Source organism: Diospyros lotus, chromosome 8 (assembly GCF_014633365.1).
Source record: "Diospyros lotus cultivar Yz01 chromosome 8, ASM1463336v1, whole genome shotgun sequence".
Lineage (NCBI taxonomy): Eukaryota > Viridiplantae > Streptophyta > Magnoliopsida > Ericales > Ebenaceae > Diospyros > Diospyros lotus.
This window is the reverse complement of record NC_068345.1, coordinates 6210398-6227525: the sequence shown is the minus strand read 5'-3', so window position 1 is coordinate 6227525 and position 17128 is coordinate 6210398. Positions and strand designations below refer to the sequence as shown.

General features: G+C 29.3%; 1 protein-coding gene across 1 annotated transcript; it reads right to left on the bottom strand.

Moving 5' to 3' along the window:
* Window positions 1–1001: 1001 nt before the first annotated feature.
* Window positions 1002–2521, bottom strand: LOC127808344 (1-aminocyclopropane-1-carboxylate oxidase 5). Its single transcript, XM_052346851.1, has 3 exons — window positions 2346–2521; window positions 1924–2195; window positions 1002–1803 (listed from the first exon to the last, which is right to left on the bottom strand). The coding sequence occupies exons 1-3, from the start codon at window positions 2445–2447 to the stop codon at window positions 1170–1172; spliced, it is 1008 nt and encodes a 335-aa protein (XP_052202811.1). The 5' UTR covers window positions 2448–2521; the 3' UTR covers window positions 1002–1169.
* Between the last annotated feature and the right edge of the window lie 14607 nt (window positions 2522–17128).

Sequence of the window (17128 nt, the reverse complement as noted above, 5' to 3'; positions counted from 1 at the left end):
TAGCCTCTTTTGTGCTCCCGATACGAATTAAATCATTTTCTAACAAATAACACAACCGGAACGTAAATTAATTATTTCTAATCGCGCAAAATTTATAATTTACACATATCATGTTTTTACAAATTTTTACCTACGTACCTGATCACTTCTTATGCAAAAAAAATTCCAAAATCCTTTTATTTTTCCTTATTTCCTTTTCTTTCCTCTCTTTTCTTTTCTTTTCTTTCTTTCCTTCCTTTTCTTCTTCTTCTTCTTCCTTTCTTCTCCTCTTCCCCACGCCCGCTGCTCCCTGCGCGCGCTGCTTCTTTCTCCTTCTTTCCTTCTTCTTCCTCTTCCTCTTCCTCTTCTTCTTCTTCTTCTTTCTTTCCTTCCCCGCGCGCTGCTCTTCCCACCTTGCTACCCAAGTTTATCTCATTTGCACACAACTCAATGGCATTAAAGCCATAAAAAGACATGGCCAAGACAAGGCCACGCCATGCATACACACATATAAATATATATATATATATATTAAGTAATTAATTTAATTTAAGTTAATTTAATTTACTTTCCTATTATTACTATTATTATTATTGTTATTACTATATTTTATTTTATTATTTTCATAACTACTTTCAATTAATTTAATTAATCACCTTAATTTCTTATTTCTTTAAAATATCATAAATAAATATTTCTCAAAAATTCCTAAATATTCTAAGATATCCACAACATCCAAATTAATTATTTTTACTTGTCTCCAAATTTTTTAAATGCTACAGTCTTTATTGTCAAAATTAAAAATTTTAAATAAAATCACAAAAATGTGAACACATTTAATTTTTTCATGCTAAAAGGCCAAAAATAAAACTTGGAAGGATCTAATAATCACAAGCAATAAATCAATTAATTTAACTCTATGTAATATAAAATATTAGAGGATCTAATCATTGTATCAAATATAATTACTTAGTTAGCCCAAGATCACGATAAGATGTGTTTGACACCTTTAAAAAGAATAATGAAAATGCACATCTCTTCCTTTTGCATTCAAGAAATGTTGCAAATACAGATTATATTACAAATTAACCGAATCTCAACAAGTTTAAGCAGCAATCATATTATTTAAAAAAAAAAAAAACCAGAAAGACCCTGTCTGGCCTTAGGAGAACGATAAGCCTTAGGGGAGATCACATGGCCTTCACGGCATGGAACCTTGGCTCCTTGGGAAGAAACTTCTGCTGCGCATAAACCGACATGTAATCGCCAAACACAAACTTAGGGTAGCCTTCTCCGCCGGCCTCCGTCTCCGTCGCCTGGTTCATCTTCGCCACCAGTTCCGGCGCCGGAGCAATGGTGGCATGGAGCGACGGATTGTAGAAGGAAGCGATGGATCGCCGGGTCCCTTCCCGGTTGACCAGAACCCGGTGCCAAACGCTTTTGTACCGGCCGTTGCTCAGGACCTCGATCTGGTCGCCCGTGTTGATGACGATGGCGTTGGGCAGCGGCTGGACGTCGATCCATTGGCCGCCTTTGAGGATTTGCAGGCCACCGACCTTGTCGTCTTGGAAGAGCAGGATGACGCCGCCGGCGTCGGTGTGAGCCCGGATTCCGTTCACCATCTCCGGGTGAGGGCACGGCGGGTAGTGGCTCACCTTGGTGCCAAAGAAGGCTTTTCCTTCTTCTTCTTCTTCTTTTTCTTCTTCTTCGCCATTGAAGGCCTTCTTGATGTACCCTTTAGGCAAGCCTAGGTTCTCGTCCATCACTTCCATCACCTTCTCCGCCAGCTTCTTCAGCTCCGATCTGTATTCCGCCATTGTTTCCCTGGCAATGAACTCTTTAATTAATAACGAAACTCGATCATTTATAGAAATAGGAGATAGATAATATATAGATAGATCATAAACAATTAATATTAACCAAGAATATATAATATGTAATTACTTGAATCCCGGAGTGTTTGATGGCCAGTGGTTATCATCGGAGAGGAGGAAAACATCCTCCCAGTCGACACTCTCCAGCTTCTCATCATCATCATCCTCAACAGTTGTATTCAGCTCCTGCTTCTGCTTCTGCTTCTTCTTCTCCACAAAATCATTTAACATCTTAACTGGCGCTGAGTTCTTGAAGCCTTCTTCTCTTTCCTGCTTGAAGCACTCCGAAGCAACCTTCTTCACCCTGTCCAGAAGCTCCTCTCCAATCCCATGGTTCACCAGCTGCATGCATGTACCATATAATTAATTAATATTATTCCAATCAAATTATTAGTTACTAATATCATTTGCATTAACTCCGCTGCCCAAAACAAGTGGGAAGAATGATTAATCATTAACAATTAAAAGACTCGTCGTCTAATATATATATACCTGAAAGAATCCCCATTCTTCACAGCCTTGAGCTATCTCTGCCAATGTCTTGGACCTCTCCTCGCCCCCAAGCTTCGAGAAATCAATCACTGGGATTGCCATGGAAATTAATGAGAGAGACAGAGAGAGATTATATATGTATATATATATGCTTTAATTATTGTAATGCAGCTGCTGCGGTGTTGAGGTGCATGGTGAAGATGGGTCAGGCTATCTATATATAGCCACTTTCTTCCCGCCATGCATCATAGTGTCAACTCTGTATATTTTAATTTTGATGATCTCTCTTGGTTTGAAATCTTTAACAATAATATAGTAGCCGTTACAGGTAATTGGTGCTGGGTCGGTGACCTTAATTCTATATATTATCCCACCAAACCGTGTCAACGTTTTGAGTTAAGCCTTCAGCAGGGGATGCACCTCCCAAACCGTGTTCTCTCTGGCAATCTCCATCTGGGTTCCTGCCACGTGTCACTCTTGCTGATCACATCTCCATGATGGTTAAAGGACGAAGGACTTAGTAAATTTTTCCTGTGGTTTAATAAATTATTAAATATTACTTTTTAATATTTAATATTTGATTATACATGTTAAACTTATCAGGGGATGACACTTCAATGGATTTCCCCCTACCCAGTAGCAACTTTGTGTTAATATCATTATATATGTTTATTTACTTTGGACTTACGTATTTTTGTGTTAATATCACCATTCATGTCTGAGAGATAGTGACTTAGATTCTGAATATTTTTAATTAATAAAAAATAAAAAATTATCCTCTTTAACTTTTTACACATGACCTGCGTTGGTAGGACACTGATTTGTAGGCACGGTTTTAGGGTTAAGGAAGAGTGCTACCACTTTAAAAATATTAAATAAAAACAATATATCATCAAACCCTAGCTACTTAATTTAATTTACATGTTCAACTCCATGCATATATATAATATATACATATAGATTTGGGAAGAAGATGATGTGCATATAATGGTCTTGTTTGTGGGGACACTTGGCGAATCGCCAGCCTATGATATGATTCTGATTGCCCAAGGATTAGGGCACAATTTCAACTGGAACAGGTAATATTGACCGTCCGATCAACAGCATATACAGAGCATATATATTTGTAGCAGTAATCATTGATGATTTGATGGTACTTGTAGTAGTACCACGTCTAATTAATTATGGTATTCAGATTTGATATTAAGATTAATTCAGTTTTAGAATATTAATTTAATAACCGTTGCCTGAGGATTACGGCCAGATGTACCAAGTGGGTATTAATCAATCATTAATTAGTTTACAAAATTTGGTTATTTTATCACTAACAATTACATATTACATAATATCTATATATATATAATTCATTATTATATATGTTGGTTTATGCTTAGACTGATATTATTTCTCCTTTTATGAGTTTGTTTAACATTTAAAAAAATGATGATTATACATCCATTTTCCTTTAGAATGGCATTTTGTTTTACTTTGGCATAAACACCGGTTTGAGTTCGATCGTTAATCCCATTAATTATAATCTAAGTGTGAACAAATATAGACACAAATGATGATTAATAGATCGTTATTTTCTTTGGGCTAATTAGTGACTGACTATTAAAGGTGTTGAAAGAACAGCAGGACGACGCATAGGACTTAAATAATGAAGAGAACATGGGGTTACGTAAGTACTCAAAGGTCAACCAAACTTGTACTTAGAGAAAATATTAATTAATTGTGGATATTAATGTCACACGAAGCAATGCCATAACTGTATGATGGGAAAGTTGGTGGATCTGAGCCCAAAAATTAAAAATTAGTGTCACGTTATTTTATTATTAAGGGAATCCATTAATTCATGACAGTAACGGAGTTAGGATTTAAGTCGAGTGAAGTTATATAATCATAAAATAAAATAATGAAAAATTATATTTATAATAGCATCCTACATGCACAATACACTATTATAATCATTCACGATGCGTTTTTATATCTTGAAACTATTGTATAATGGTCAAATACATATTTTGTCTTTTGTATTTATATATATATATACATATATTTTTGGTTTAAACATTCAAATTTTTTGTCGTATCAATTTCATCCCTGAATTATACAATTTCGAATTAATTGCATATCTCGCCACACAATTGATCTAGCACATGCAATGTAATGGCACTAAAATATCCAAATTATCCTTCATGCATGTACAAACCAACCATCATCTTTGCCACAACTTTTTTCTTTAGTGGCCGGCAACAAAATAGGTGTAGGCCGTTGAGAGGCAACAAGCAAAGGCGACAACAACAGGCTTCAATGGCAGGTAAAGGTGGCAAATGTAGGTCGTCATCAATCGAGGAAGGTAGAAGGGGAAGATGTGAAGTTGTCAGTGAAGTCGCATCTTAGCCTTCTGCCTTCCTCAATCAACGATAGCCTGCATCTAGCTACTTGCTACCGCCTTTACTTACCGCCTTTTAGCAACCTGCACCTGCATCGTCGTCAAGCACTAAAGAAAGAAGTTGTTGCATAAATGATGGTTAGTTTGCACGCATGTCAAGGATAATTTGAGTATTTTAGTGCATATGCATTGCACATGCTAGATCAACTCTGGTGAGGTATGTAATTGATTTAAAAATTACATAGTTAAACAATATAATTGAAATAACAAAAAAGTTCGAGTGTTTAAAAAGAAAACAAAACATATAAGTACAGGAGTTAATATATGTGTTTGGCTGTTACACAATCATTTCATTATTAACATTGTTAGATATATTTATTTTAATTAAAATTGTATATTTTCTTAATGGGGTCAACTAATTTTTATTTTTTAATGGAGTCAAAATATAATTAATCTCAAATTTGATATATATATATATCTTATTTCAACTTATATGTTTAAAAAAAATATTTTATAAACAAATGGTAACATATTTGTGGAAGGACTTTTTTTTTCATGTTTTTGAAATTTTTTAGATGTAAACCAAACATAACAAAAAAAAATTCAATATGTAAAATAAACTTTTGCACCATTGGAGCGGTAGCATCCTAGCAATAGGTACTTAACACTAATGTATCTTGGAGTCCCAATCCTCTTATGAGTTTTATGCGTCTCAAACATATTATCCTTTGTCGTGCTTCGTCAATTTAAGATTGAAGGTGTTAGCAACATTATTACAAAAATTAATAAGGGTATCGTTAAGACCTTAGATGGCATCGTGAGTATGTCTAACCTTGTGAGTTTTGAATACGCCTATTAGTACGAAAAAATTAATTTTTTTCACATTTTTACGATTTTATCTAAAAATTTTAATTTTGACAATAAAATTCTAATTTGATCAATTAATTATAATTTTATCCATGACCTGAATCCGATTCAATAGGCGTCCAAAACTCGCTGACGTTATATGTCACTTGACATTTTAAAATATTTTAAGTAAATCTCACATGCATGAGTATAAAAAAAATAAAATAATATTAAATTTATGATATATATATATGTTTTATCTATATATTTAAAATGTTAGGTAGTATGCCACGTCAGCGGGTCGTGGACTCCTCTCGAATTAAATTCAAGTCATGAATAAAATTGTAATAAATTAATCAAATCGAGACTATTGTTAAAATTAAAATTTTTAAATAAAATTAAAAAAATATAAAAATAAATAAATTTTTCATGTTAATAGGCCTTTTGAATAGATTGCCAACCTTGTTTGTGGGGTTGCAAGTGGGCATGATAAGTTTACTCTCGAATTTCATCTTTACTCTTTTATTGAGAAGAATAAGTAAATTTTTATATAGATTTTACCTAAAAATTAATTTTCAATTTAAAATATTCTACTTCGAAACAAATACATAGAACTTAAAGGTTTGTTTTGTTGTAAAAAATATTTTCTAATTTTTTAACTTTAATTTTATAACCAAAATTTCTAATTTAGAGAACATCTTTTTGATATTTTTGAATTCACAAAAAAGATATTAATTACCATTTTGTGATTGTAATGGTTTGAAAAGTCTAGTTAGTCAAAATGATAGGTGTTTTGACTTTTTTTTGGATAAAGTGTTTTAATTATTAAAAACATGAAAAGATAACACATTAATTATGTTTGCCATTAATTAATTAATTAATGATCACCGTTAGAGTAAAATCTAAATCAACTTGAAACTATATTCATCACTTGTAACATAATCAATCTCTAATATTCAAAAAGAGAGATATATACATATATTATAAAACTACACTTGAACTCTCAACATGCACCTTGACACATACTTATGTATTAAGTCATTATTGGGAAGGGTGTTCAATCAATTCATACTAGATTGGATTGTTCTTAAATTAGATCGGATTGAAATAAAAAAATAACAAAAATCAATATGAATCAGACTAGCTCGATTCTAATGGTTCTTCAAATAATAAATAAAGACTAAAAACTAGACAATAGTTACAACATACAATTGTCACCAGCAAATCTAGCGGTTGCCGATAACGACATACAGAGTAGGGGAAGAAAACTCGTAGGCATTAATAGAATGGTGATTTTGGTATAAATGCTAACTCACTCAAGCTAGAAAACAGGATATGGTGACAATGAAGACAAGGTAAAAGGGCTGACGATCAATAATAACAACTACAGAGTTGATTGGCAAGCAAGTCTTATATATGTTATCCATCATTTGCAACAAGTTGTCAAACAAAGTTGCAAACGATGATAGTGGTTTGAATTGGCAAATAAGAAGGGTAGGTTGACGAGTTGATCACGACGAGACTAGGTTTGTCAATGGTTATCTAAATTTTAAAGAGCCTAAGAAAGATTATGAGATGAGAGAGGCAACACACAACATGCATAGTTTGTTAAGACTTAGGGTTTTTCTCTTAGATTGGGGTCAAAATTATATATATGGGTATTCATATTATTGTAGATTGAATCAAACTAAAAATCGTGTCCAAGATAAAAAATCGATTCTAAACTACATATTAGATTGCGGTATACTTGATTCTAAATCAAACTAGATATTTCAATCTGATTCGAATTGAAATATAGCACCCCCAATTATTTTATTTGCAAAATTAGAACCATGCATCAACCTTTTAAAATTATTATGATTCACATTAAAGCTATTTGTAGCTCTCCCTCTTGGGCGCATGTTGAGGTTAGTTTGGGCATTGGGCATTGATGAGAATGGAGACTAGAGTGTTTGACCTTTAAATTTATCATATGTCGCATATTTAGGCTGAACTTAGTGTCAGAACTACTCTCTCTTATTTGGTTTAGACCATGCACTATCTTTCTTTTATGTTGTTCTATCTTATAATTGTAGCTAGCTCTATAAAATAAATTTAATTTGGGTAACGTCTTTGACTAAACTACATGTCTAAATGGTTACTCGTTAGATCTGCTTTGCTTTAAGAGATGTTTTTTAATTTCAAATTTTTAATTAGTCTCTTAAATAAAGAATGGACGAGACTCGAACAGCAAGGTAACCTCCATTAACTAACACATAATATAATAATAATTGACCAATGAAAATTAAAACTACCCTTAATTAATAATTATCACTTCTTCAGTCTGCAGCCTGCAGCATCATCCATGCATCCATGGAAGTCCGTTATATTCATTTCACCAAGACATGCAGACACTGACCCTGCGGATTTATCCAATTGATGCTTCCTTGGGACAGGTGAAATTAATTGCTTAATTAATATTCATGCATTGTGCTAAGCAAGTTACTTTTCTCAATCCCTTCTCTTTTAAGCTCTCTCTGTCTCCACATGTTGCTGACTAATGGTGTCCCTCACCATGGGGCATTCATGGGGGCGACAAAGAATATGGTCTAGGGTGTCTGGACATAGCTAGATTAGGTTGTGCTCTTGTCTATCTATATATCGAAGTGATGATGGACCCAATCTGCGCTGCCCATTTTAAAAACAAGGCACTGTTCCATTTCAGAATCAAAGAATGTGAATGGCTTGAAACTGGATGTATCTTAGGAGGGTGGTGGCTGTATTTTATTAAAAAAAAAAAATTATTGTGGCACTTTGAACTTTTAAAATATCTCGTTACACATATATATTTAAAAAAATAAAACTATTAAGTATCTTATTAAATAATAATGAGAAAAAAAGGATAGAAATGAAATATACATGCTAGGGTTTTAGGTTTCTTCTCTTTTCTATTTTTTTATTTTTTTATTATTTTTCTCTACTTTGCAAATCATCCAATCAATCATTTCCGCTTGTTCCCCATTATCATTTTTGTTTGTCATTGTTCTTGTATTAAAACATCGAAATTTATTGACCCTATCGTCAAACTAGTCGAGCTCGTTGTCGTTCGATTCTAGTTGTTGTTTCCGTTAACCATTCCTTGTTGCGATTGATCGATTATAGGTGTGTGTGTGTATATAGGTATGTATATAAACCTATTATTGCTCCAATTAATCTTATAAATCTGTTGTTGCTCTGATAAATTATATATATATATATATTCTTATATATAAATCTACTACAACAATAGTCATACATCACACGTTCACTAATGTGTGTTCTCACATATTTTGTTGATATATTTAATTATTCTATTTTTTTGAAATACAAATGTCTAATAAAATATTTTAAAAATTTAAAATGTTATAATATTTTTTTTTTTTGATAAAACCCAAGAGTGCATTTATGTATTCACAACGTTCTTATGTCAATTGTGTGAGAATCAATAATGGAATATTCTTCGTGGGAACAATAAAAGAATTGATTTTTGACAATTTAGGTCGTCTAGAATGGCAGCTCCATCCATCCATAATGAGTGCGTTTGCCCATGTGAGATGGCTTAAATATTGTACTTTATATAGTTAATAGCACCGCCAGGCTCCAGCTTGGTTCATTCATATATGCCTCAACCCTATCCCACATTATGTTACAAGGTTTATTAAATTCTAGCATATTTTAATTAATGTTCAGAAATTTGAATTAGGATATTAAATTCAAAAAGAATAATTCACGATTTAGTGGTTGAATTGAAGTTAAATATAGTCAACTCGGTATATATTTTTGTAAAATAAATATATATTAATTAAAATTATGCTACAAAAATTTTTAAATAAATTTAAAAGTGTGTTAGATGACGTATATATATATATTATTTACGATAACAATTTTGACAAAAGATGCCACACGATAATTTTTTAGCTATTCTCGTTATCATGCTATAACTTCTTATTAACTCTTTTCTAGTTTATTTTTTTTAAATTTTATTATAAAGTGAATTTATAATAAAAAAATAACCAATTAAAATTTGAAATTAAAAATTTTAAAGGATATCATTTGAAACTAACCCATCTAAATATATCTTATAAAATATTTAATTTGAAATAATTCATTTGAAAATTTTATATTTAAAATTATATTTTATGGAAAAAAGAATTTGAAATTTGAGTAAAATTATATCTTATAAAAGTTCTCAAAACATTAATTTTAGCATTTAATAGTTAATATTTAACATTTATTAAACCAATCAAGAGATGACACGTGACTAGCACATAATTAAATTTGCAAACTTAGTGAATTCACCAATTAATATTGGTCACATTACATATGTAGCTAATTAATGTGCATAATAACTATGACAAATAAAGAAACAAGGAAATAAAGAACCAATTAGAAAACATATGAGACAACCTTCACTAACAATATCAACTTCAAAGAATATTATGTGATCCTTTAAAAAAATTATATAAAATTGATTATTACAACTACGCTCATACAAATGTCATTACAAGAATTTCGGATTTTAGCAACGGAAATATTCTATCTCTAAATCAATTTAGCGATGGACTATGTCCGTCGCTAAAGTCATCGTCGCTATTTTTTTTGCGACGGATCCTTCAACAATTTAGCGACGGATTAGTGACGAAAAATTTTTTGTCTGAAATTTTCGTCGCTATTTTTTTAAAAAAAATTATAAAAAAATAAGAATTTATTTTAGAGACCGAATATTCTGTGACTATTTTTTAAAATTTTTTATTAAAAAATAAGATTTTATTTTAGCGACAAAAATATTTCATCACTAAAATATATTTTTTATTTTTTAATAAAAAATTTTGTCACTAAAATATATTAAAAATTAAAAATAATTAAAAAATAAAAAAAAAACATTTTCGCTACGTTAGAAAAAGAACACCACTTAAAAAGTGTTGTGAAAATAGATAAAATTATTAAAAAATATATAATTATTTAATATTAAAAATTAATACTTAAATGTTTAAACTTTAAATATAACAAAAAAAATGAATAAAATTACAATCCTAACAAACATTTGTAATAATAAGGTTTACACTAATGGAAAAGCCAAGAGGTTGCAAGCAAAGCATATAAATAAACAAAACAAGGCAAAAAAAAATCCACAAAACAAAACAAAAATACACGAGATGGAAACAATTTAACCAAGACAAAAACAAAATAAAGGGCATATGACAAAACAAAACAAAGCAAATACCACAAAACAAAATAAAGACCGGAACAATATTATTCAATAGCAAAACAATTTAACCAAAACAAAGGTACACACAAGACAGAAACAATTTAACCAAGAAACAGCTAAACCTTGGCAAGGGCGAGGGTGAGGCAACGAGAGACGAGGGCGAGGCAACAAGCGAGGGCAAGCCATGAGTGAGGGTGATAGAGCGAGCAAGCGAGAGACCGAGGATGAGCCACGAGCGAGAGCGAGAGAGCAAGCAAGCGATAGGTGAGGACGAGACAGCAAGTGAGAGGTAAAAGCGAGGGAAAGCCACGAACGAGAGTGAGAAAGTGAGGGCGAGCATGAGGTAGCGAGCTAGAGGCGAGAACAAGGGCGAAACAGCGAGCGAAAGCCGAAAGCGAAGGCGAGAGAGCCAAAGAGAGGGATTTGGGGGGAGGTTTCGAGACTTGGGGATTTGGGGAGTTTTGGAGGATTTGGAATTTTTGGGTATTGGGGGAAGGGGGGATTTGGCCAGGAAAGAGGCGGGGTGATTCCCGCCTCTTGAATTTATTTAGTTTTTTTAATATTTAATAATTAAATAAAAATAATATAATTTAATATTATGATAACTGACAAAATAATTTAAATTATGATAATTATTAAATAATTTAAATAAAATCTTATTGTAATCATCTAAAATGTGATAATAAAATAATTTAAATTATTGTATTTCAAATTAATATTTATTTAAAAGTATAATTATATTATAAATCTAATAATTATAATAAATTAGTTTGATATATTGAACTATTTATTAATAGTTTGTTGTCTCAAATAATTCATTTCTTTTAAATAAAAATTATATTAAAGGAAACCTACAGAACATTTACATATTACTAAGGTAAATCTCAAGTTTCATAAAAAAAATTTAAAAAATAAAAATTCAAAGCTTCTGCCACACTTTGGATTCTCAATTGCAGAGTAGAACAATGCTAATGGATTTCATTGTTGATTGAGAAAGTATTGTAATTAATGGCAAAATCCATATGATCAACATAGTGGATTCCAAATTGCTAAATTTCATCTATAACTCAGAGAGAAAAAGAGAGAGGACAAATGATAAAGAGATGACAACATGAAGTAATTTGTTGCGACACCAACTAATGGTGTGAAGAAAGAAATGATGGCAATGGCGATAAGTGATTGATAGTTGGTTGTTGACAAATAATAGTTAGCAACTAACAAATAGTGATAAAAAAGATAAAGAGATCTGGATTAGAATTTTTAAATTTATATGAAAATATTTTTTTTTTCTTGATCAACATTAGCGTTTTATACATAACACTTAAACTTAAAAAATAAAAATTAACCCCCTATAGTTTTTTTTATAGTATAACTATTAAATGGGTGTTTGTTAATCAATATATGGGATAGAAAAATCAAAATATGAGATATATCCTAAACTTCTATCATTTTCAATATGTTTGTTAAGTTTATCTAACAATTTTTGGAAAAACCATATTGTGACCTCTTATTTTGATTTTTCAAGATATGCATATCTCTCATTCCCCTCAAAATATGCATATCTTGGTTTCTACATATAAGAAAAAAATGACGCATGTGTCCTCTAATGCATTCCAAAGAATTTATCAAACAGTTTGATAAAAATTTTAGAATACTTCCCAACTTTATCTTGACTATTCCATATCTTGGTTCAAAAACTATTTCGAACTTATCTTGATATTCCCTTATTTTGCTCATTTTAACAAACGCTACCTAAATATACTAAATAAATATTTATTTATATATTTTTTTATTTTTTAACAAGAATAACACATGTCACTTCTCAAGTTGTTTATTATGAATGACTTAATTGTACATTTAATTGTGTTACAATATCTATATATTAGATAGTGACATATAATATTGTTATCAAATATAAGACACAATGTCATCCATATATTATGGTTTTTAAACTTTTTAGCTTAGCGAAAAATTTTCCTATTCATAGAGAGAATTAAAGAGATTGACAAGATAGATTTTAGATTCTTTTCTATATAATCTAATCCCTCGATATTGTTTTATTTTATGATTTTTAAAATTTAAAATAATAAAAAATTTAACAATACTATGATTTTTAAATTTTTTATTTATTTTTCAAATGTTTTTTGTTATTTAAATTAATATTAAATTTAATTTTTTTATTATTAAAATTTAGCGACAGAAATAATAATCCATCGCTAAAATTAGCAATGGAAAGTTATTTTTGTTGCTAACTTATATAATAAAAAAATTAAAATTAAAATTTTATTGTTTAGCTATTGAAATAATTTTATGTCTGTAAAATTAGGCGATGGAATATTAAATTCGTAGCTAATATTATTATTATTTTTTTATTTAAACTAATATTAAAATTAATTTTTTATTTTAAAATTTAGCCACGAAATTTATTTTCCGTAGCTAATATTTGCAAAAAAAATATAAATTCCATCGCTAAAAGTAGCGACATAAAATAAATTTCGTTGCTATGCAAAAATTTAATTTTTTTTATTATTAAAATTTAGCAACGAAAATAACGTTTCGTCACTAATTTTAGCGAAGGATTATTTTTTCTGTAGCTAAAATTTTTTTTTATTTCTTTTATTTTTTAGCGACTTAAATTGTTTTCGTAGCTAAATTCCTTTGCTAATCCTGACCAAAAAAAAAAAATTTCCACAATCCGTCGCAATTCCATCAATGTTTCGCAATGTTTTAAAAATCGGACTAGACTGACCGGTCGGACCAGTTTAATCGAGAACCAGTGGCCTATCCTGTCCGATTTAACTTAAAAAATCAAATGTCTTTCAATTCGGTTAAAATCCGGTTGGATCGGTGAATCGGAAATTGGATTGACCCTGATTTTTTTCACCCCACTCATTTTTAAAATTTTAATTATTAATTAATTCTATAATAACATATATAACAATTATATATAAAATATTAGTTATATATTAGTTAATAATAACATTTCTCATAATAATATATAGAATATTAGTATTTTAAATATATATTTAATATATATTATTTAATTATAAAATATATATATAATGTCATCCGGTCGGACCATTCCGGTCTGACCAACTGACCCGTGACCCAATTAATAGCACAATTCGCTCTCCGATCCTGTTTTTAAAACGTTGATGTTTCGTTGCAAAATAGCGAAGGAAATTTCCATCACTAAATCCCGAATTTCTTGTAGTGTGTTGAACCAACTTGCTTATACTAATTAAGTTTTGATGATTAACAAAAAAAGAATTTTTAATATACAAATTATAGTATTTTTAGTGATTAACAAAAAGAATATTTTTCTTAAATATATTAATTGTAGTATTGAATTATTTTTTATTAATTTATAAAATATTTTTTTCTAACATATGTATTACCAAAAATATTATTTCTTGTTAAAAATATTTTTAAATATTTTTTAGATTAATTTATAAAATATTTTCATAGCATATGCGTTATCAATAATATTATTTTTTATTAAATATATTTTTAATATTAATTTATATAATATTTTTATTACATATGTATCTCAAAAAATATTTTAACAGCTAGGTTGCTTAAATTTGAACCCAAGACCTCTACTTAGCCAAGTCTCTCCTTTGCCAACTGATCTACAAACTTTCTTAATTAGTTAAGTGCATATATTAAAATTAAGTTATACTAAACTTTTTTTGTTATGACGATCAAATTTTTGACTATTGAAAAAGTGGCTAAAATACCTATAAATACCCTCCAAACTCATTTTTTAAGTATCCAAGTATTTTTATTGCATATCAAAAGCACTCAAAAGCTCTCAAACGCTCTCAAGCAAAGCATCCGAATAATCCGAGCTTCTTAAAGTATTATTGCACATCCACCGAAAAACCACAAGGTAAAAGGAGAAAAGTTCTTCAAGTTTTTTACAACAAATCCAAACTTATCTATTTAAAGTTACAAATTTATTTAAATATTATTGTCTTCTATAATTCATTCTTAATTGCTTATTTGTGTCCAAGTGTGGACAAATTATTTATAAATATTTAAATTATTATTGAGAATTATATAGCTTTCCTATAACCATTAAAATCTAGGTAAATCTAGTTTTTAAAGTAAGTTAGGGAGAAAACTTTGGTGTAGTAGTTGCTTAAAACCCATTGTAATCTAGATGTGTATCTAGTTTTCAAGATGAGCAAGTGTGAAAACTTTGGTGATTTTGATTTAGTGGAATCCCAATGATGATTACACCTTGAAAGAGTGAATTAGGTGTCTGTGAAAATACTGAACTATTATAATTATATTGTGCCTCATATTATTTATTCTTATTATATTTTGTGACTTATATTAATTATTAATCTCAAATATAATTTATTATATTTATCAAATATACATTCTTAAGTAAAATCATTAATCAAAAATATTTATTAAAATAAAAAATTTAATTATTCAATTCATTCCCTCTCTTAACTGGTTACCCTAAGGACCAACAACAAACACATCTTGAGTTTTTACCTAACCAAATCTCCATATTGTCGTATGAGTCATACACTGTTAGAAAACTCACTTGATGGAATATAATATATCCAAAAATTATTTAATTTTATTAAGGTTTGAATTTCTCAATTTGAGTCTAAGTCAACTAGTTTGACTAAGCAACTAATTGCGCAATCGTTACCAAATTGGGCATATCGTTTTCAAAAAAATTGAGTGGATGGAAAATTAAATTTGACTATTATATGAAATTTTATTGTAATTTAATACAATATTTACCAGTACCAGGTAGAAGACAAAACGGACTAGTTCCTTCTATTTTAAACTATTTAGACAAGTTTCATAGGATAATTCCTAATTGAATATAAAAAAATAATCATTTTTTAATTATTCTTATACCAAAAGTTTTGAAATTCATTATAGTTTATAGAAAAAATATACTTAAAACACATAACCAAGTACTAAGAACTCTGTTTTAAGGCAAAACATGTAAGTGTTACTGACATAGTCAAATTCTGATTTTTTATTTTAAACATTTATAATAAAGTTAATTTACATTTCAACCCGGCCGTCAATGGTATATATATTAATACATATGAATTTATTTTCATACAAAACCCTACATAAGTGAAACATATATATAGTTTAAAAACTCACAAGAACATAACCTTATAATATGTAGAGTCCTGATCTGTTACTCACATCGGACAATAATTATATTGCATAATACTGACGTGACAACAGATCATTGGGATGTGGGCCTTGATTATTGGGAAGGGGGGTAGGACCCCAATAATCTGTTACCAGATCAGTATTAGACAATATAATTGTTGATCGATGCAGACAATAGATCAGTTTTGACAATATGTAACCAAAACTCCTTAAATTGGTCATATTCTTTGTTTCACAATCTTCGTTGTCATTGCAAGATTCATTTCCACATCTATATATATATATATATATATTGTAGAAAAAAAATTGGAATGACTTATACATTTATCACGTATTGCATAAGTATTCAACATGTATTGTATCATCAACAAACTTTAAATGCAAAAAACTTCACATATAGCATGTATTTTTTTAAAGAATTTGTAAGAAGAATATAAATAGTCATTTTTAACTTTTTTTTTATAAAGTATTTAAAATAACATATGTGAAGTTAAATCGTCATGTCAAATAATACAAAAATTTTATTCGTACCCCTTACCTTAATTTACTTGAAAAAAAAGATTTATAAACTTTCTACCTCCTTTCTTCTTCTTCTTTTTTTTCTTTTTCGACAAACCTTTCTTTCTTCTCTATTCTTTCAACCTTGACTTTGATCTCATACTAATTTAATTTTATTCATATGTAGACATTAAATCAGATAAATCTTCGAGGTCCATTATTGGAAAAATTAAATAATATTTAATTATCAATTAACTTACTCTGAGTGCAATTTTTACAACCTTTAGTTAGGAAATAATTCTAAAAATTATTTGTCACACGAATTATTTTATCAAACCACTCAAATATTAAAATTTTGAACGATCATACAAATACTTGGAAATTTTGATATTTTTCTTAAAAAGTTAACTTTCAAAATTTGTTACTTTGAAATCATAAAGACGTTTGGGGTAATTAATCTCACTAGTATCAGAAATGTTAATTTATTTATCAATCGGTTCTATTTTAATAAATTTTCCTCATAAACTAACATTCCAAAATTCCGTAAATTTTTTTAGAATTACAATATAATCAAAATCTAATTCAATTAACAAATTCTTTAAATTCATTTCAAATTAAAAATAAGTTTAAGTATTAAGTTAAAAAGGTCTACAAAAA

Excerpts from the sequence above, each read along its gene's own strand:
- LOC127808344 (XM_052346851.1), bottom strand. The coding sequence starts at position 2,447 with ATGGCAATCCCAGTGATTGATTTCTCGAAGCTTGGGGGCGAGGAGAGG. Across the intron at positions 2,196-2,345 it reads AAGAATGGGGATTCTTTCAG|CTGGTGAACCATGGGATTGG; the intron begins GTATATATATAT and ends ACATGCATGCAG. Across the intron at positions 1,804-1,923 it reads TCAAACACTCCGGGATTCAA|GGAAACAATGGCGGAATACA; the intron begins GTAATTACATAT and ends GTTCATTGCCAG.